Genomic DNA, 21,699 nt, shown 5'->3' on the forward strand with positions numbered 1-21,699 from the left:
CTGTGCAGCAAGGGCAAAACAAAACAAATTGTGCCGCTGGTGGATACTGATACAAGACAATGTAAAACAGCAAAAAATTACTAACAGAATTTCAATGCCTATTACTCTTCATTCTGAAAATACAGCTCTTAAACATGGCCTTAATGTACATCACCACAAATCTGGCTAGCTGTAAGAATCACTACACATGGTTTTCACTCTTACAACAAACTAATAAGAAGAAGACGGCAAACTACCAGAAGAGGGTTGGAGTTTCTGTACAGAAACTAAGAATGCTTTGAAAACCATTTCAAGGGCTGTCTATGTACAAGGTGTATAACACAAACACTCAAATAAACAAGTTTATTACAATGAAACTTTAACAATACAGAAATACAGAAAACCTAACCATACAAATTTACTGATACACATTTGTGCTAGCTGATGACATTAAAACATCAATGAAGTGTTTACATTACATAAGGGCTACCCAGCTTAAAATGGCACTGTGTCAAGTGGTCATCAGTTAAAAGACTTCAGACTCAAACTCAGTGTGCTAAAGGGCAAAACAACAATAGATCGGCATGGTACATACTAAGGGACAGCTTTCAGTAAAAAACACATGAAAGAAGTAGCAAATGAGCTAAGCCTAAAAAACTAAAATATATTAAGATTTCTTAATTTGGTTGACCCTGTGCTTTCCCACCTCAATCTCTACTAAATATACACAACATGTGACCATGCCAATGAATGACAGCACAAGCATCTGCAATACTTCCCGTTATGAGTGAATAGTAACACCATGCAAAATGACGATCTGCCAGTTATGCTCACTTGATGAGCAACAGACAATATTTATGTTGTGCCTGCAGACAATGGAATGCTACCATAACCTGCACTTGAAAAATTAGCACAAAAATAAACTTTGCATGCATTTAACGGCCATTCTGTTAGAAGGGGACTATTCCTGCTCCTCTCATTTAACTAAGTAGGTTATATTAGACAGTGATATTTTGTTTAGCAGCACAGCAATAAAGGCACAGAATGAGTCAGACACAAAAAAAAGCTAGCAGGTCAGCCATTAAGTGTGTATCAATATCAAGAGGCCTCTAGTCCCAAAGTATTCAGAGAAGTGGAATAATTCCTCCTATAGAAGAAACTCTGGATGACAGTGTTATTAACCTCTGACTCATCATTTCCTCACTCGTAACCTCACCTTCATCCTACATGGCACTTACCAATGATTAAGAAATAGGTTACTACTACTAACAAATTTGTAATATATGGTTAAATGTACTAGTGTGCATCACTAACATCTTCAGACATAAAAATCACATCAGGCAAACAAAATGATCGTATAATCAATATCAACTGTCACAAAATGCAAAGCCCATCCCCTACGTTTATTAGCCTATTACAATTCATGCATTGTACAGACCTCGGAAGCAGTGATCCACAGCTGGACAATTATACATTAATGATTTGATCATAATTTATTACAATGAAATTTTATAATACAGAAATAAACTGCGACCTTTACCAGGTCAAACTGTTATACCCTGCAAAGCAGGATGAAATCTAGAAATACACTAAATATGGTTACACAGTCAGGCATAATACACAGGTAGCTGAAAAACAGTTGCAGCCCTCACCAAACAATGTTGGGGACAAAGTCCAACAGCACCTAAAGTGCTGTGAGGGCATCTACACAAACAGCAACTTTTTAACAGAACTTGCCTTTAAGATGGTATGTTCATGAAATTCCAGCGCCTTCACAATTTTACGAACCATAATACTATACTTCACTTCTAAAAACCTAGATGAAACATGGGAAAAAAAAGCCATACAGTATAAATTGCATCACAGCGTAAAGCTCCTGTACAATATTTTCCAAATAAAAAGTTTTTCAAAACCATGAGTTTCATGGTCTCTGACAAGCAGGAAGAGGTTTAACGAAGTTTATTTTTTTCCTCAAGTCACCATAGTGTCTTAATTCACTGACGCTTGGCTATATAAAACAGCACAAGATGAGAAAAGGTTTAATCTCCAAACCTATTAGAAATGGTGGTGAAGCAGCTTTAGTACCGGCCACCTTGTGACATCACTGGAGGTCTCATTCCCATTGGTGGTCGAGGAGGTCCAGTCTGGTAGGGCGGTACCATTGGAGGTCCTTGGCCATATGGAGGCATGGGTCCTGGATGAAAGCCAGGCATGCCCTGTGGAGGACCACCAAACTGACCTGCAAATAAAAGCATTTTTTTCAGACTAGGAATATCAATTTTACAGTGAAATTCTACACTTTTCCACCATTTTAAAGAAATGTCAAAATATACTAAATAGATCACCATAAAATATAGTTTTATAATTTCTGAGCTAAAACTAACCACTGAACATTACATTTCCAACTTAACATGGCCAAGATTCACTGTAATGTAAAGTAAATATCAGGCTAAAAAACTGGCACAATAATACTAAACTGCACTCCAGAAAGTTAAAACTGGTACATCTGGTAAAGAACAAACAAAACAAGTCAAGAAATACAAATAATGAACACCTCTCTCTGAAAACACACAAACACTGACATAACTAGGTAGTCAGGGACTCTCACCAAAGAACTGTGGATTAACTAGGAATCCCCCTCAAAATAACAGTTAAATAACACAGAAACTGAGTGACAGTCAATTACTTTCCATATAACACATACGAGAGTGGAAAGAGTGCTTTTTCAAATTAAAAACTGCCTGTTTTTACAGAAACACAAATCATCTTTTAGGAGAACTCGACCTCAGACTGCCTACCTTTTAAATAACTACTTTACCAGATACCTGCAGGCGAGTACTGAGTTTTATGTACAAACGACACTTTACAAGCCTTTAAATGCAGTACAAGCACTTGCTATGCTCCTGTAAAAGAAAGGACAGCTGCAAGTCAAGCAATAAGTATACGACGCTGCTCCTAAACACAGACTCGACATGCTACAACAGCGAGTCACAGAATTAACAGCACAATTAGAGAAACTTAATAAAGCTTTTGCAGACATTTATACACACTGCTATTGTTTTCTTCAACTTTGCTAGTGTTATGAGATGCCATTTCAGAAACCTAACTACGAAGGCTGCGTGTGGCATCAGCAGAGCAGGAAGGTCTTACAAGTGCTGCAGTGCTAACTGTTCAAATCATGCCAAAGCTTGGCAAAATGCTACATCAGCACAGTATCATGTAAAGAAATGATTTTTGCATATCTTCATCCATGACTCCTTTCCCCCTATTTATCAATAATGAATATAATTCATGTGACAGTTATGTCCGATCCTTAGCCATCACCATAAAACTAGCTGTAATAGAATAATGTCTCAAAAAAGAAACAAATAAGAGAACTTTATGGTTAGACAAAAGCAAACAATTGCATTTCCTCCATAATACAGTACTGCTCCTACATTTAGGGCCTACACAGGGTTCCAGCTAGAAACATCTCAGCACCGTACTCAAATGTTCCTATGGACCTTACAAAATTACTAAATATAAACTTGGTACTGATACATGGCAAAATGGCAGGGGACACAAAGCATGTCACACACTATCATGTGCACTACCTTATGCTTAAATACTATACAACATCTTAGCTCTAGATGATCTTTAAGGGTAAAGTCTACCACAAAAGTACAGTTTTGTACCTACCATAAATATAGATGTTCGAGTGTTCACCCTGCTGCAGTCATCACACTTGGGTTATCCTGCCATCAGGCGGCCCCCACAGTCAGCCCGAATTCCAAAGTCTTGGTCCGGCGTCGGTTGCTGTCGCTTCTTCCCTGACGTCAGTGCGCCACGGGTATATAAGAGGCATCCGACGCCATTTTCTTCAGGTTTTCTTGCCCCAGATGTCAGGTGCCCCCAAAAGGCAAAAGATATATATATATATATATATATATATATATATATATATATATATATATATATATATATATATACATACATACATACATATGGCTATAGAAAAATAAAACAAAACCCTTAGGTACAAGCAAATACACTACAGAGGTAGTATAGGATAAAGTGGTAGAGATAAGTTCAGCTAGTTCAGAGGGGATGGAGGGAGGGTAACCTGGACTGTAGCAGGGTGAACACTCTAACATGTACATTTATGGTAGGTACAAAATTGTACTATGTTCATCGTGTTACCCTGCTGCAGTCATCACACTTGGGTTGAATCCCAAAGCTAAGGAGGGGAGGTGGAATCAAACAGGGTTAGAAGAGGCTAGTAGGCCCTGCAAAACTGCAGTGGCAAAACCAGCTCTAGTCAGAGTAAAAAGGTAAGTGATAGTGTTTGGTGAAGGTGTGCACTGAACTCCAAGTAGCAGCTTCCAGAATATCCTTGGTTGGCACTCCCCTGAGAAAGGCTGCTGATGTAGCTGTAGCCCTGGTGGAGTGAGACCTAATGTTAGCAGGTACTGGTTTCCCATGATGTGTGTAGCAGAAACGTATGCAATGTCCTATCCATTTAGAAATTGTCTGTTTTGAGATAGCTTTTCCTTGTGATCCTGTAGCATAGGCTACAAAGAGCTGGTCAGTTTTTCTGAAAGCCTTAGTTTTATCCAAGTAGTAACGTAATTGCCTGTGAATGTCCAAAGAGTGCAGGAGTCTTTCTCCTTTATTCTAGGGATTTGGGAAGAAGGTGGGCAAATAAATGGTTTGGTTTAGGGCCACACTGGATACCACCTTTGGCATAAAGGAAGGATTAGTCCGTAGAGAAACTCTGTCTTGATGAAAAATGAGGAAAGGTTCCACTGCCATTAGTGCCTGTAGCTCTGAGACTCTTCCAACTGAGGTTATTGCTAGTAGTAGGGCAGTTTTCCATGAAAGAAATCTTAAATCAGTTGAAAAAGCTGGTTCAAAGGGCGGCAGTGTAAGCTTTTCCAGGACAAAGTTGAGATCCCAAGTAAGTGTTGGAGCTCTCCTCGGCGGTCTTAAGTTCTTAGCCCCTCTGAGGTACTGTCTTATGAGTGGATGTGAAAATAAAGGAGGATCCATGCTGTAATGAGCTGAAATTGCTGAGGCGTGGATCTTAATAGATGAAAAGAAAAGTCCTTTGTAAGTTGAGATCCCAAGTAGGTGTTGGAGCTCTCCTCGGAGGTCTTAAGTTCTTAGCCCCTCTGAGGTACTGTCTTATGAGTGGATGTGTAAATAAAGGAGGATCCGTGCTGTAATGAGCTGAAATTGCTGAGGCGTGGATCTTAATAGATGAAAAGGAAAGTCCCTTGTGTAACATCTCAGTTAAATATTGTAGAATCTGAGGAATGTTCGGCTCTAGGGGATTTAGGCCTTTAGCCTGATTCCAGGAGCAAAATCTTTTCCATTTGTCTGAATAGGTTTTCCTGGTGCTGGGCCCCCTGGCCTCCATAATTACATCCATAACAGCTTTGGATAAAGGTGTTGGCTGGTTGTTTAGGTAATTTGCCATGCAGCCAGGTTTAAAGTCTTAAGCTGGCTGTGTAGAATCAGATTGTCTTGCTGGGTGAGCAGGTGTGGAATTTGTGGCAAAAGCAATGGTGGGCCCTGGGCCATGGTCCTTAAAATTGGATACCAATGTTGGTGTGGCCAATCTGGTGCAACGAGAATCATTTGTGGCCTCTCTAATCTGACTTTCAGCAGTACCTTTGCTATAAGAGGCAGTGGAGGAAAGGCATACACTGTCAATGTTTTCCAACTGAATGAGAGAGTGTCCACTTTCCAAGCTAGTGGATGGAAGGTCCTTGTGCAAAATTTTTGAAGTTTGTGGTTGTGGGGGCTTGCAAACAGATCTATGTCTGGGCATCCCCATTTTTGAGCTATCATTGCAAATACTTGTGGGTCTAGTTTCCATTCGTGTGGATCCATGATGTTTCTGCTTAGGTCGTCTGCCAATGTGTTTTTCTTTCCTGGCAGGAATTGTGCTTGTAATTGAACCTGGTAAGACAGTGCAGTGTTCCACAAGGTCAATGCTTGCCTGCATAGAGGTTAGGAATGTGTGCCCCCTTGCTTGATTATGTACCACATAACTGTGGTATTGTCTGTCCTTATTAGTAGTTGTCCTGGGTGTAGAAGGTCCTTGAAAGCTGTTAGGGCATTCTGCACTGCTAGCATTTCTTTTGATTGATATGCAGGTGTCTCTGATCTGTAGTCCATTTGCCCTGAATGCACTGTCCTGCCATGTGTGCTCCCCATAGATAGTCCGATGCATCTGTTGTCATAGTCTGCCTGGCTGTGGGTAAGGTGAAAGGCTGACCCTTGTTGAGGTGACATGCCTGTGCCCACCATAGAAACTCCTGTTGAAGGCAGGGAATGAGTGGAATCATTGTTTCCAAGCTGTGGCTGTGCTGAGTCCATACACTTTTCAGGCACCATTGTAATTTCCTCATATGCAGTTTTGCAAATGGTATTAGTACAATGCAAGATGCCATGAATCAAAAAGGCCTGCAGAATTTTTCTTGCAGGGAGCTGGGTCTTTGTTGCCATTATTTTGAAACATTGAAACAGTTGTTGTTGTTTGTCTGGCGTGAGATAAGCCATCTGGGCCGTTGTATTCAAGCTGGCACCCAGGAATGTTATGTTTTGTGAGGGCACTAGTTTTGATTTCTTTTCGTTTACTGTGGACCCTAGGCAACTTAGAAGGTGTTTGACAAATGCCAGATGCTGTAGAAGAATGTCCTTGCTTTCTTCTTGAATAAGACAGTCGTCCAGGTATGGGTATATTTGAATTCCTCTGTCTGCAGTATGCAATTACTGGTGCCAGGCATTTTGTGAAGACCCTGGGCGCAGTAGATAAGCCAAAGGGCAGTGCAGAGAATTGATAATGCATTGAACCTGCAATGAAGCGGAGGTATCTTCTGCAATTTTGTCTGATAGGGACATGCAGGTATGCCTCCTTGAGGTCCAAAGTGACTAGCCAAGAATTCTTGCCCAGCATGGGAAGAAGCTGCTGTAGTGTTAGCATCTTGAATTTTGGTACTTGCAGATAGGTGTTCAGAATTGAAAGATCCAGAATGGGTCTCCATGCTTTGTCCTTTCTTGGAACTAGGAAGAGTCTTGAGTAAAATCCTTGTCCCTGCTCCTGTGTAGGTACCTGTTGAATGGCTTACATGTTCATGAGAGCTGTAATTTGTTTTTGTGCCTCTGCCCATTGATTTGGTGGCAGGTTTGGCATTCCTTTGATCCTTGGTAAGGTATGAAAGTGGAATCTGTATCTTTGAGAGACAATGTTTAGAACCCATTTGTCTTTTGTGATGATGTGCCAGTTGTCTGCAAAAAAAAGTTAGTTTTCCTCCCAAGGGTGTTGCCAGGAGAGATTTGCTTGGTAGTTTTGAGGATAGAGTCATTCTGTCTGCCTTCTGCTAGCTTGGGGCCTGTCTTCTCCTCCTTTCTGGGTAGCAGAACCCCATTGGTGAGGTTTGTAAGGGCCCTGTGACTGACCTTTGCTCCTTGGGCATCTGTATTTGCCCCCTGTGATCTGTCTGAAGCTGGAAAGGACAAATTTTTTGTTGGCCAATTTCTGCTGAAGCGAGGGGGTTGTACCTGCAAGAAATCCTTGACCGTTTGCATAGATTTAGCCTTATCCTCCATTTTCTTTAAAACCACTTCTGCTTTGACACCAAATAATACATCCTGTTGTAAAGGTGCATCTAATAATTTTGCTTTAACATGGTCAGGGAGGGTTTGCTCTTTTAAACCAAGCATGTCTACGAATGACTGAGCCAGTAACAGCTGCTCTAAAGGAAGCTTCCAGTGAATCAAATCCGCATTGTAAAGTATGCTTGCCCACCTGTTCAGCTGCATGCAACAGATCCTGCATTTCCTTGAACTCAGGCTGTTCTGAGTGTGTGCTCATTTTTTGTTTTAACTGAGACATCAGGAATTGTTGATATTTCAACATGTGAATCTGGCAATTTAATGCTCTCACAGCCAGAGTTGCAGAGGTGTATATTTTCTTTCCCCATCTATCTAGGGCTCTGGAATCTCTTTCAGAGGGCACAGGATTTTTAGCCATAGAAGGCTTTGCTCCCTTATGACCCTGGGATATTGTTTCTGGGTCAGCTACAGGGCTTTTATAAAGGAATTTGTGAGAGTCAGGTACTCTGTAGTATCTGTCTGGTTTGGCTGGAGGAGGAGGTAGAGAGTCTGGATTTAAATTAGACTCCAAGTAGACATCATCCACAATATCTAAAACAGGAGGAATAGCAAGAGGTCTGTGCTGGGGTAATAGAAGGAACTCTTGGAGCCTTTTCTTAGAATCTGAGTAGTCCTGGCCTTCCCAGTGGAAATGTTCCCTCATGGTATGTAATGTTTCCCCAAAGGAGTAGTCTTCAGGGGGAGATGATGAGGGAAAAGGGTCTTCAGCATCAGAATTCTCATAAGGTGGAAAAGTGTAATCCTGTTCCTCAAAAGAATCGGAGGAGAGAGAAACCTGGTCAGAGGATGCATAATCCTCCTCTTGTCTTGGTCTTTTATCAGGAGGGGGATGGGAACCCCTGATAAGGGTAATTAAATCTTCAGCCATCTTAAGCATCTGTTTCTTAGGCATGGGGCCTTGACCTGTAGACTGATGAACAGTTTTCTTAGGTTTTAAAGGAGTTTTAAGTTTAGCATAAGATTTAATGGTGAGTGTAGTCGGTCTGAAGACACCTTCTGCAACCGAAGGTGTTTCCTCTGCACCGGTGTCTAAATCTGCTACAGTGTCGATAGATGGCTGCTTCGGCCTAGTAGACTCGGCGTGGGAATCGGCAGATGTCTGGGGTTCCAGCTCTGCGGTTGTCAGGGGCTGCGTAGGAAGCTCACTGAAAACCGGAGAACCGGCGACAGGCACAGAGGCCTCGGGGTCTGGCTTATTCCTAAGCTGCCTGTCCTTATCCTTGCGTTTTTTTATGAATTGCGGTCGTCGGCTGCTCCGACGGCATGATATAATTGAATTTCCTACCAAAGTAATGCCGTGCGAAGTCAAAATGGCGTTTGATAGTGCGTTTATTAAACCTAGCGCAAAACCGAGAACCTTTGACGTCGTGGTCTGGGCCTAGGCAAGGAATGCAATAGGAATGGAAGTCCTTATGAGGTTATTTGCTTCCCACAAGAAATGCAACTGTTAACTTTTTCTGACATCGGACTGAGGCAAGAAAATTTTCCCCAACGGGGTACTTAGCTTTATTGAAGACTTTGGACTGAAATTCAAATCGAAAATCTCAGGTGTTGGCCGACCGGCACTTGCGAACTGCTTCTGCTTCGGGCACCTCGCGGCAAGAAAGACTGAAGAAAATGGTGTCGGATGCCTCTTATATACCCCTGACGTCAGGGAAGAAGCGACAGCAACCGATGCCGGACCAAGACTTTGGAATTCGGGCAGACTGCGGGACCACCTGACGGCAGGATAACCCAAGTGTGATGACTGCAGCAGGGTAACACTATGAACATCTGCACAACATACAGCAGAATACTGTGACATGGAGGTGATTTCTGGACGGCGCAGTGGTGCAGCGGTAGTGTTGTCGCCTCAAAGGAATAGGTTCTCCGGTTCGATTCTCGGCTGGGGTGCCTTCTGCGCAGAGTCTGCATGTCCTCCCTGCATTCGTGTAGGTTTCCTCAGAGTGCTCCAGTTTCCTCCCAGGTTACAAAGATATACGTCTGGAGCGTTTCTCCCCGGGCCTCTGCTGAAAATTGGCTCGTTCCAAGTCGGACTTTCCCCGATTCAATAAATAAATAAATTTACCTTCAACCACCTCTGTAAGGCATGGAAAACAAATAAGTTAGATGAAATTGTAAAGCAACACCATCCATCAGCAACTTTTGATGTCCTTCTATTCTCATGTTGCAGTATTCTTAACCTTTGGGTTATCCTCCACCTAGCGACCTGAATGTTAGCCAGAATACAAAAGCTTTAGTCACTGCAAGGCACATGGGATGTCTGACGCTGGCCAAAGGGAATGTGGGTCATAAAAGTGACATCTGCACGTACCTTCCTCAAAACTTCTCTGCTGCCAGTTCAACTTTAGCTCAACCTGCCGTTTCTGCCATCGGATCCTGCGATTAAAGTTAAGTACCCTGTTGAGGAAATTTCTCTTATTTTCTTGGCCACTGCATGCCTCCCCAGGTTCATGTCATCCATAAAAGGAAAGTGTAGGTGTGGACGTCAGATCTCTCATAAGGACACCCATGATCTGTGCATTTTGCCTGGGGCTCAGCCACGACCATAAGGCCTGCGCCATTTGTCAAGCCTTCATCCTGAAGACCCTTCGCAGCTGTCTGCACGCTCTTAAAATATCCCTGGAAAACCAGAGACTTAAACGCCTGGCTCTTGGGATGGAAGGGCCTTTTGGCCTTTTTCAGTGGCTCGGCAGTATGACCAAAGTTTCTAGGCATGAAACTAACACTGCACCTCTTCCACCAGACATTCCCCATGTGGCCGAGGTACACCTGGAGGAATGTATAGAACCCAGCCAACTTGGGTATAGCAAGTAGCATTTCGGAGGCAGCACAAAGTACAGTTTTGTACCTACCATAAATGTAGATGTCCGATAGATATGCAACTGCAGTCCTGACATATGGGTTGCCCTGCCTCAGGCAGCCCTTCGGTCGGCCGGATTCCAAAGTCTGGGTCTGGCGTCGGCGGATGTTGCCTCTTCCCCGTCAGAGCGGCTGGGGTACAAAAGCATCAGCAGACGCCATCTTCTTCAGTGTTTCTTGCCCCAGATGCCAGGTGCCCTCCAAGGAAGGCTAAATTTAGAGAATGGATAAAAATTCCAGACATGCACAACAGTAATAAACTGATACACCATAACAGATATCCCCAGCTAATTTGAAAAAGGGGGAGTGGACCCAAAAAAGAGAATTACAGAGGGGTAGGAGGGAGGGAAAACCTGACTGCAGTTGCATATCTATCGGACATCTACATTTATGGTAGGTACAAAACTGTACTATGTCCTTCAAGAATGCAACTGCAGTCCTGACATATGGGTTGAATACCATAGCCAAGCTGGGGGTGGTAGGATCTAAGATAAGGATGGTGTAGCTAAAATGCCCTGCAGGACTGCAGAAGCAAAGCCTGCTCGGGATCTGGAATATAAAGGCAGGTTGTAATGTTTGGAAAATGTATGCACGGAGCTCCATGTAGCAGCTTCTAGAATGTCCTTTGTAGCCACCCCTCTTAGAAACGCTGTGGAGGTGGCTGTAGCTCTGGTGGAGTGTGGCCTGATATTGACTGGCACACCTTTTCCATGGAAAGAGTAGCAGAATCGGATGCGGTTTCCAATCCATTTTGAAATTGTTTGTTTGGAAATTGCCTTTCCTTGTACTCCAGCAGCGTAAGCTACAAATAGTTGGTCAGACTTTCTGTTGGCCTTTGTTCTGTCCAAGTAGTAGCGCAATTGCCTGTGTATGTCCAAAGTGTGCAGAAGCTTTTCTCCTTTATTTTGAGGATTGGGAAAGAAAGCAGGCAGGTGAATTGCTCGATTTAGAGAAACCCTGGATATCACTTTTGGCATGAATGAAGGAATGGTTCTTAAAGAGACTCTGTCCTGATGAAAAATGAGAAATGGAGGTACTGCCATGAGGCCTGTATCTCCGAGACTCTTCTTGCTGAAGTAATTGCCAACAGGAAAACTGTTTTCCAGGAGAAAAATTGCAATTCTGAAGATGCTGCTGGCTCAAAAGGAGGAAGAGTTAATTTTTCCAAGACGAATTTGAGGTCCCATGCAGGCACTGGTGGTTTTCTTGAAGGTTTGATATTCTTTATCCCTCTTAGAAACTGTCTTAGCAAAGGATGTGAAAACACAGGTGGATCACAGTTGTATTTTGCTGAAATTGCTGAAGCGTGTATTTTTATGGAAGAATATGAAAGGCCATTGTGAAGCATTTCTGCCAAGTATTCTAGTATCTGTGGGATGCTCATTACTGATGCATCCTGACCCTTGTTGGCATTCCAGATGTTGAATCTCTTCCATTTGGCTGAATAAGTTTTTCTGGTGGAAGGCCTGCGTGCTTCCAGTAAGATCTCTTGAACTTTTTTGGAGAGAGAGGTATGGGGAGAAGTCATGGAATCCTCCACGCTGTCAGTTGTAATGTTTGCAGGTTGGGATGAACAGTCCTGTAATTGTGCTGAGTTATAAGCAGAGGCCATTGAGGCAGGAGCCACGGCTTGGTGCGAGTTATGCTCCTTAGTAATGGATACCAGTGCTGTCTTGGCCAGTCTAGAGCTATCAAAATGCCTTTCGGTTGTTCTGCTTTGATCTTCAGTAACACCTTGGTCATTAATGGTAGAGGTGGGAATGCATATATTGTTAGAGAATTCCAGCTGAAGAAGAGAGCATCCATTCTCCAGGCTTGAGGATGGTGTCCTTGAGCAGAACTTCTTCAGATGATGATTGAGGTGCGAGGCAAAGAGATCTATGTCCGGCCTTCCCCATGCATGAGTTATTTGTGAAAAAATGTCTGGATGCAACATCCATTTGTGCGGGTCCATAATGTTTCTGCTTAGACTGTCCGCCAGAACATTGTCCTTGCCTGGGACAAACTGGGATTGCAACTGTATGTTCAGTTTCAGGGACGTTTCCCAAAGAGTCATTGTTAGTCTGCAGAGGGGGTAAGAATGGGTGCCTCCCTGTTTGTTTATGTACCACATAACAGTGGTGTTGTCTGTCTTTATTAGCAGATGACCCTGCTGAAGAAATTTTCTGAAGGCCTCGATTGCATGAATCACTGCCAACATCTCTTGATGTGCAGATGCAATTCCCGGGGTGCCCATTGCCCTTGAATGCATCTGCCCTCCATGTGCGCCCCCCATCCATGATCTGAGGCGTCTGTTGTAATGGTTTGGCTTGCTTGAGGTTTGTTGAAAGACATGCCTTTGTTTAGCTGGCTTGCTTGTGCCCACCACAAAAATTCCTTTTGTAGACATGGAATGAGTGGAATAATTGCTTCTAAGTTGTGGCTGTGTTGAGACCATAAACCTTTTAGGTACCATTGTAGTTTTCTCATCTGTAGTCTTGCCAGTGGAATCAGAAGAATGCAAGATGCCATGAAACCCAGGGCCTGCAGGATTTTCCTTGCAGTCATCTGGGTGTGCTTTGCTAGGCTTTTGAAGTAATCTGGTAATTGTTCTTGTTTTTCTTCTGTGAGGAAAGCCATTTGTGAGTTTGTGCCCAGTTTGGCTCCTAGAAAAATTATTTGTTGGGATGGCAGTAGTCTTGATTTTTGAATGTTGACTGTGTATCCCAAAGCCTGTAGTAAGTGAATGACATAGTCCAAGTTTCTTATCAAGGCTTGCTTGCTGTCCGCTTGTATAAGGCAGTCGGTCCAGGTAAGGGTATATTTGTATCCCCTGAAGTCTGCAATGTGCAATTACTGATGCCAGGCATTTCGTGAATACTCTGGGTGCAGTAGATAAGCCAAAAGGCAATGCTGAGAATTGATAATGCTCTGACCCTGCAAGAAATCTGAGGTATCTTCTGCAGCTGTGTCTGATTGGGACATGCAGGCATGCCTCCTTGAGGTCCAGAGTAACCAGCCAAGACCCCTTGCCCAGCATGGGAAGAAGTTGCTGTAACGTCAGCATTTTGAATTTTGGCACAATGAGAAAAGTGTTTAGAGCGGACAAGTCCAGTATAGGTCTCCATTGCTTTTCTTTTCTTGAAACAAGGAACAGTTTTGAGTAGAATCCCTGGCCTTGTTCCTGAGGAGGAACCTTTTCTATTGCTTTGATTTGTAGCAGCTTTGAAACTTGTATGAGTGCCTCTGCCCTTTGATTTTGTGGCAGGTTTGGCATGCCTTGTCTTGCTGGTAAGGTATGGAAGTGGAACCTGTAACCTTTGTCTATTATGTCCAAAATCCATTTGTCCTTTGCAAAAACGTGCCAATTTTTTGAAAATAAAGATAATTTTCCACCTAAAGGTGCTTCTCTTTGAGCCTTGGTCGGCGGTGTCAAAGTCAAGTCATTGTGATTGTCCCTGTGGAGCAGTAGAAGTCCCTGCGCCACTTCTCTGATTAGTTGGTTGCCATTGGCGGCCCCTGTAGGAGCCTCGGTATTGCCCTCTACCTCAAGCACGCCTGTTTCTTCCCCTCTGGAACTTGTCAGTGTCTGGAAAGGACCAATTCTTCGAAGGCCAATTCCTACTGAACCTTGGTGGCTGAACGTGGAGGAAATCTTTGACTGTTTGTACTGATTTAGCCTTTTCCTCAATTGATTTCAACACACCCTGTGCATTAGCACCAAATAGCTTGTCTTTTTCCAGAGGTGCATCTAGAAGCTTTACTTTAACATGATCTGGCAATGTCTGTTCTTTCAACCAAGCATGTCTACGTATGACGGCCCCTGTCATAGCTGCCCTACATGAAGCTTCCAATGCATCATAGCCACACTGAAGAAAATGATTGCTAACCTGCTGAGTATTATGAACCAAATCCTGCAAGGCCTTTCTATCTAAAGGCTCAGGAGAGGCTAACTTTTTCTGCAAATCATCCATCAAGAAATCCTGATACTGAAACATATGAAAAAGACAGTTAAGTGCCCTCATGGCAAGGGTGGATGAGGTATAAACTTTTTTACCCCACCTCTCCAGGGACCTAGATTCCCTGTCTGCGGGCAAAGGATTTTTGGCCGTGGAAGCGGCCACTCCTCCTTTGGGCCCCTGAGAAATAGTTTCTAGATCCACAGAGTGGGCCTTAAAGAGATGTTTATGAGTTTCAGGAAAGTACAGTTTTGTACCTACCATAAATGTAGATGTCCGATAGGCATGCATCTGCAGTCCTTACAAATGGGTTGTCCTGTCGTCAGGCAGCCCTTCGGTTGGCCGGATTCCAAAGTCTGGGTCTGGCCTCGGCTGGTGTCACACTTCACCCGACGTCATTGCGGCAGTTATTCGGGTATAAAGGCATCAGCCAACGCCATTTTCCTCAGTGTTTCTTGCCCCAGATGCCAGGTGCCCTCTAGGAAGGCTAAATTTGGAAAAATGCAAATGGTTCCAAATAGTAGAGAGCAAACAAAAAATAAGCATGTATGTACATATATACAAACAAATACACCATAATAGATTCCCCCAGCTAGCTACAAGATGGGCAAATACCCTAGGAGTACCACAGAGGGGAAGGAGGGTGGGTAATCCTGACTGCAGATGCATGCCTATCGGACATCTACATTTATGGTAGGTACAAAACTGTACTATGTCCTTCAAGGATGCATCTGCAGTCCTTACAAATGGGTAGAATACCATAGCCAAACTGGGGGAGGAGAAATTAGTTTATGGTGTAGTTAAGATCCCTTGCAAAACAGCAGTGGCAAAACCAGCTCGGGATCTGGAGTATAAAGGTAAATTATAATGCTTGGCAAATGTATGCACGGAGCTCCAAGTAGCAGCCTCTAAAATGTCTTTGGTAGCCACTCCTCGTAAGAAAGCTGTGGTAGTGGCTGTAGCCCTTGTAGAGTGAGGCTTGATGTTTTCTGGAGTCTTCTTCCCATGGTAGGAGTAACAAAATCTAATGCAATTTCCTATCCATTTAGAGATGGTCTGTTTTGAAATTACTTTTCCTTCCATTCCTGTCGCATATGCTACCAGTAGCTGGTCAGTCTTTCTATTGCTCTTGGTCCTGTCCAGGTAGTAACGCAATTGCCTATGTACATCCAAGGTATGCAACAGTCTTTCTCCCCTGTTCTGTGGGTTGGGGAAGAATGTAGGTAGGTGGATAGCTTGATTTAAAGATACTCTGGAGACCACCTTAGGCATAAAAGTAGGATTAGTTCTCATGGACACTCTATCTTGATGGAAGATCAGGAAGGGTTGTACTGCCATTAATGCCTGTAGCTCAGATACCCTTCTTGCTGAAGTGATTGCAAGCAGGAAAGCAGTTTTCCATGGTAAGTACTGTAATTCTGCTGTTGCTGCTGGCTCGAAAGGAGGGAGTGTCAACTTTTCTAGCACGAAGTTCAAGTCCCATGCTGGCAATGGTGGCTTCCTAGGTGGTTTTACATTTTTAATTCCTCTCAAACTGCCTGAGCAGAGGATGCGAGAAGAGTGGAGGATCCAAGTTGTATTCTGCTGAGATAGCTGATGCATGAATCTTAATGGAAGAATAGGACAGGCCGTTGTGGAAGAGCTCTGCCAAGTATTCCAGGATGTTAGCTATGTTTACCAGTGACACATTCTCTCCTTTTGCAGTACTCCAAATGAGATATCTTTTCCATTTTGCTGAATCATTTTTTCTTGTTGAGGGTCTGCGAGCCTCCAAGATAATGTCTTTAACCCTTTGGGATAAATTTGGGTTATGTGGTCTTATGCAATGTTCCAGGCAGTCAGCTGCAGTGTTTTCAGGTTTGGATGCAGGGTGTTGTAGTTGTTCTGTGTTAACAGTAAGGGAACTAGAGGTAGAGTCCATATTTGTTCCCCGAGACATGCTCCTCAGTAATGGGTACCAATGTTGCCTTGGCCAGTCTGGAGCTATCAGGATGATCCTTGGACGGTCCTCTGATTTTCAATAGCACCTTGTGCATCAAAGGAAGTGGTGGGAATGCATATGCTGTCAGGTTTTTCCAACTGAAAGATAGGGAGTCCACTTTCCAAGCAAGTGGGTGGTACGTCCTTGTGCAGAATTTCTGCAGTTGGTGATTGCGTGGGGATGCAAATAAGTCTATTTCTGGTAGCCCCCACTGTCTTGTAATGGTTTTGAAGATGTCCGGATGCAGCATCCATTCGTGGGCATCCGTGGCAGTTCTGCTTAGTATGTCTGCTAGAATGTTTTCTTTTCCTGGCACAAAGATTGCTTGTAACTGGATGTTGAAGCTCAGGGCCACATTCCAGAGGTCCATTGCCATCCGGCATAGAGGGTACGAATGTGTGCCTCCCTGTTTGTTGATGTACCACATAACTGTGGTGTTGTCTGTCCTTATCAACAGTGGACCTTGTTGAAGAAATGGTCTGAATGTCTGAATTGCCAGTTTTACTGCCAGCATTTCCTTTTGATTTGTGTGTAGGTGCAGCTGGTCTTGAGTCCATAAACCTTGTATGCACTTGTCCAGCATGTGCGCCCCCCCAACCGAGGTCTGAGGCGTCCGTTGTGATTGTCTGGCTTGGTTGAGTACTGTGGAAGGGCAGTCCTTTGTTTGACTGACAGGCCTGAGCCCACCATTGGAATTCTTGTTTCAGGCATGGGATTATTGGAATTTGGGTTTCTAGGCTGTGCTTGTGCTGAGACCATAAATTCCTTAGGTACCACTGTAACTTTCTCATATGCAGTCTGGCATGTGGAACCAATATTATGCAGGATGCCATGTAACCCAAGGCTTGCAGGACTTTTCTTGCTGTTAGCTGGTTCTGCTTTGTCAATGCCAAGTAGTAGAGAGTGAGTTGCTCCTGTTTTTCTACTGTTAGGAATGCCATTTGTCTTGATGTGTCCAGTTCTGCACCCAAAAAAGTTATCCTTTGGGATGGTATCAGTCTTGACTTTTTTATATTGACTGTGTATCCCAGGGCTTGCAGTAGATAAATGACCCTTTTCAAGTCTTCTGTTAGTTTGTTTTTGTTGTCCGCTTGTAACAGGCAGTCGTCCAGGTAAGGGTAAATTTGAATTCCCTGAAGCCTGCAATGAGCAATTACTGATGCCAGGCATTTCGTGAATACTCTGGGTGCAGTAGATAAGCCAAAGGGCAATGCTGAGAATTGATAATGCTCTGATCCTGCAAGAAATCTGAGGTATCTTCTGCAATTTGGTCGTATGAGGACGTGCAGGTATGCCTCCTTGAGATCCAGAGTTACCAGCCAAGACTCCTTGCCCAGCATGGGAAGAAGCTGCTGTAGGGTCAGCATTTTGAATTTTGGGACAATGAGGAATGTGTTTAAAGCGGACAGGTCAAGAATAGGTCTCCATTGGTTTTCTTTTCTTGGTACCAGGAAGAGTCTGGAGTAAAATCCCTGTCCTTGCTCCATAGGTGGTACCTTCTCTACAGCTCTCATGCTTATTAAGTGAGTTATTTGTTTTAGAGCTTCTGCCTTTTGATTTGGAGGTAGGTCTGGCATTCCTCTCTTCCTTGGTAGAGTATGGAAGTGAAACCTGTTACCTTGGTCTATTGTCTGCAAAATCCACTTGTCTCCTGTGATGTAATGCCAGTTTACTGAAAATAAGGCTAGCTTCCCGCCTAAGGGTGCTTCTAGTTGTTCCCTGGTAGGCGGTGCGAGAGCCAAGTCACTGTGATGATTGTCCTGTAGTAGTGGTGGTGGTGGCTGCATCTGTGGCTGTACCTCGCTGGTTGTTAGCCTGCCACTGACGTCCCCTGTAGGCACCTCTGGATTGACCTCTGCCTCTTGAGCGCCTATTCCTGCCTCTCTGAGCTCTGGAGGTGTCTGGAAAGGACCAATTTTTGGAGAGCCAATTCCTGCTAAACCTTGGAGGTTGGACCTGTAAGAAATCTTTCACTGTCTGGACAGATTTTGCCTTCTCTTCCATCTTCTTCAGCACCTGTTGTGCAGGAGAGCCAAACAAATTGATCTTGTCCATGGGAGCATCTAGTAGCTTTGATTTGACATGATCTGGTAAGGCCTGCTCTTTCAACCATGCATGTCTTCTGATCACTGTGCCAGTCATGGCTGATCTAAAGGAAGCTTCCAGTGCATCATAGCCGCATTTTAAGGAATGATTACTGACCTGCTGAATGTTATGTACCATTTCCTGAACAAATTTTTTGTCTAATGGTTCATCTGAGGACAGCTTTTTAGTTAACTGGTCTAACATGAATTCTTGATACTGGATCATATGGAATTGACAGTTCAAGGCCCTAGCTGAAAGAGTAGCAGAAGTGTAAACTTTTTTACCCCATCTCTCTAAGGACCTGGATTCCCTTTCAGAGGGAGGGTTTTGGCAGAGGTAGCTGCTACAGCCTTAGGTCCCTGGGAGATAGTTTCGGGATCTGCAAAAGGAGCCTTATACAAATGATAATGTGTGTCCGGGACCCTGTAGTACCTATCGGGCTTAGCAGGGGCCGGAGGAAGAGAATCAGGAGCAGTACAAGCATCATTAAAAGCATCATCCACAACCGTAAGTACTGGAGGAATGGCTAAAGGCCTATGCTGTGGCAAATGCAGGAAGGTTCTAAGCCTTTTCCTAGTTTCTGAAAAATCCTGCCCCTGCCATTGAAATTGTTCCGTCATAGCATGCAAGGTTTCCCCAAAAGAAAATTCCTCAGGCGGAGAGGCAGAAGGAATGGACTCTTCTGCATCAGAGTCCTCATAAGGAGAAAAGGGGGCCTCTGGAGGGTTTGAATTATCTGATTCATCAGAGGAGCCATCTGAAGAAACTGGCTCAGGGGGCTCTACTCTAGTCCTCTTCTCTGGAGGTGGGTGAGAGGCCCTATCTGGATGAGGTTGGGATCCCCGGATCAAAGAAATGAGATCCTCTGCTAGACTAAGCATTTGTGAACTAGAACTGGGCCTGTGAGAGGGGGTCTTAGCAGGCACAGTTTTGGTAGTTTTTGCTGCTTTAGCCCTGACAAAGGCCTTAATCGACATGGATGCAGGAGGCCTAGCAGCTCCACGTGCAGGGGTAGAAATATCCAAAGGGATAGTATCGGATAAATCCTGTGTACCTGCAAGAGCAGGTGGGATTTCAGTAGCAGATTCAGCCAAGCTGGATGAGGCCTCGGTAAGTGGCAAGCTTTCGGCCGCAGGAAGAACCGCGGACTCTGTTTCAGCCGAAACAGAGACACTCGCGGTTGGCTTAACCACGAGTGTCGGTCATTTTCCTTGCGTTTTTTAGAAATTTGCGCTGTCGGAGGATCCGACGGCATAATGTAAGCAAAATCTGAGCCGAAAAACTCTTCAGCAAATTCCGACCGACGTCTAAGTGTTCGTCGGTCGAAAGAGGCACAGGCTAGACAAGCTGCGACGTCGTGGTCTGGGCCTAAGCAAGGTAAACAGTAAGAGTGGAAATCTTTATGAGGTATTTGTTTCCCACAAGTTAAACAGTTATTCACTTTTTCTGACATCAGCTGAGGCAAGAAAGAGTCCCCAACGGGGTACTTAGCTTTTCAGAAGTCTTCGGTAGTAGTAGAAGTATTCGGTAGTAGTAATCTCTGGTTCTGACCGACCGGCATTTGCGAACAGCTTCTGCTTCGGGCGCCACGCGGCAAGAAAGACTGAGGAAAATGGCACCGGCTGATGCCTTTATACCCGAATAACTGCCGCAATGACGTCGGGTGAAGTGCGACACCAGCCGAGGCCAGACCCAGACTTTGGAATCCGGCCGACCGAAGGGCTGCCTGACGACAGGACAACCCATTTGTAAGGACTGCAGATGCATCCTTGAAGGACATCCCTGTAATATCTGTGTGGCTTGACAGGAGCAGGAGGGAGAGAATCAGGAGAAGTACTGGAGTCTGAGAACACATCATCCAATACATCTAACACTGGGGGTATAGCTAAAGGCCTGTGCTGGGGTAACTTAAGGAAAGTCCGAAGCCTTTCCCTGGAGTCGGAGAAATCCTGGCCCTGCCACTGAAAATGCTCTCTCATGGAGTGGAGAATTTCCCCGAAAGAAATATCCTCAGGAGGAGAGGCAGAGGGAATGGATTCATCAGCATCAGAATCCTCGTAGGCCGGGAAGGATTCTTCCTGGGAATCTGAATGGCCTGACTCACCAGAGGCTTCATCTGAGGAAAGGGTATCTGCCTGCTCAACCCTAGGCCTTTTGTCTGAAGGCTGAGAACCTCTGTCTGGATGAGCCTGAGAGCCCCTGATTAAAGAAATTAGATCTGCAGCTAAAGTCATGATCTGTTTATCAGAAGTGGGACCCTGTGAAAAAGATTTAGTAGGGTGAGACTTAGCCTGGCTGGCAGCCTTAGCACATGTGTAGGCCTTGATGGACAGACACAGGAGGCCTAGCTGCCCCACGTGCTGGAGTAACTTTGTCCACCGGTATGATGTCAGGCAAATCTTGGGCTTCGGTTTCAGGAGGAAAATCAACAACCGGCACCGGGGTAGCCTCCAGGACCGAAGTGTGCGGTAAAGCAGTGTCGTCGGCCTGGAGCGGTTGAATTACCGCCTCCGAAGAGACTGATGCACTCGCAGTAGGCTTCAGCGTGGTGTCGGTGGAAGTCGCGGGCCGCGAAAGTCGGTCCCGGTCCTTCCATTTTTTGGAAATATGTGCTGTCGGTAGTTCCGACGGCATGATATAGGAGTAATTTTCCCCAAAAAAGACTTCAGCAAATTCTGCCCGGCACCTAAGTGTGCGCTTATTAAAGCAAGCACAGGCAGCACAGGCCGAGACGTCGTGGTCTGGGCCGAGGCAGGGAAGGCAGTAAGAATGGAAGTCCTTATGAGGTATTTGTTTACCACAAGACAAGCAATTATTAACTTTTGCAGTTTTATCTGACATCGGCTGAGGCAAGAAAAGGTTCCCCAACGGGGTACTTAGCTTTTTGATGATTTCGGTATCTGAAAACACAGGAGCTGGCGGACTGGCACTTGCGAACTGTTTCTGCTTCGGGCACCGCACGGCAAGAAAGACTGAAGAAGATGGCGTCGGCTAATGCTTTTTTACCCCAGCCGCTCTGACGTCGGGGAAGAGGCGACATCAGCCGACGCCGGACCCAGACTTTGGAATCCGGACAACCGAAGGGCTGCCTGAGGCAGGACAACCCATATTGTCAGGACTGCAGTTGCATTCTTGAAGGACATCCAAGTTTGGAAAGCACATCTGTGGAGGTTATGCAGATGTCTGGTGCCA

At 44.6% G+C, this 21,699-nt stretch overlaps 1 protein-coding gene across 1 annotated transcript in view; it reads right to left on the reverse strand.

Annotated features, from left to right (window-relative positions):
* Positions 1-328: 328 nt before the first annotated feature.
* Positions 329-21,699, reverse strand: part of ZNF207 (zinc finger protein 207) — an 821,234-nt gene continuing 799,863 nt past the window's right edge. The window contains exon 10 of the mRNA XM_044070823.1: positions 329-2,218. Within this exon, the coding sequence (XP_043926758.1) occupies positions 2,058-2,218 (161 nt within the window). The 3' untranslated portion in view covers positions 329-2,057. The remainder of the gene's footprint in view (positions 2,219-21,699) is intronic.

Source organism: Protopterus annectens, chromosome 4.part1, assembly GCF_019279795.1.
Source record: "Protopterus annectens isolate FY-2018-M chromosome 4.part1, PAN1.0, whole genome shotgun sequence".
Classification (NCBI taxonomy): domain Eukaryota; kingdom Metazoa; phylum Chordata; order Ceratodontiformes; family Protopteridae; genus Protopterus; species Protopterus annectens.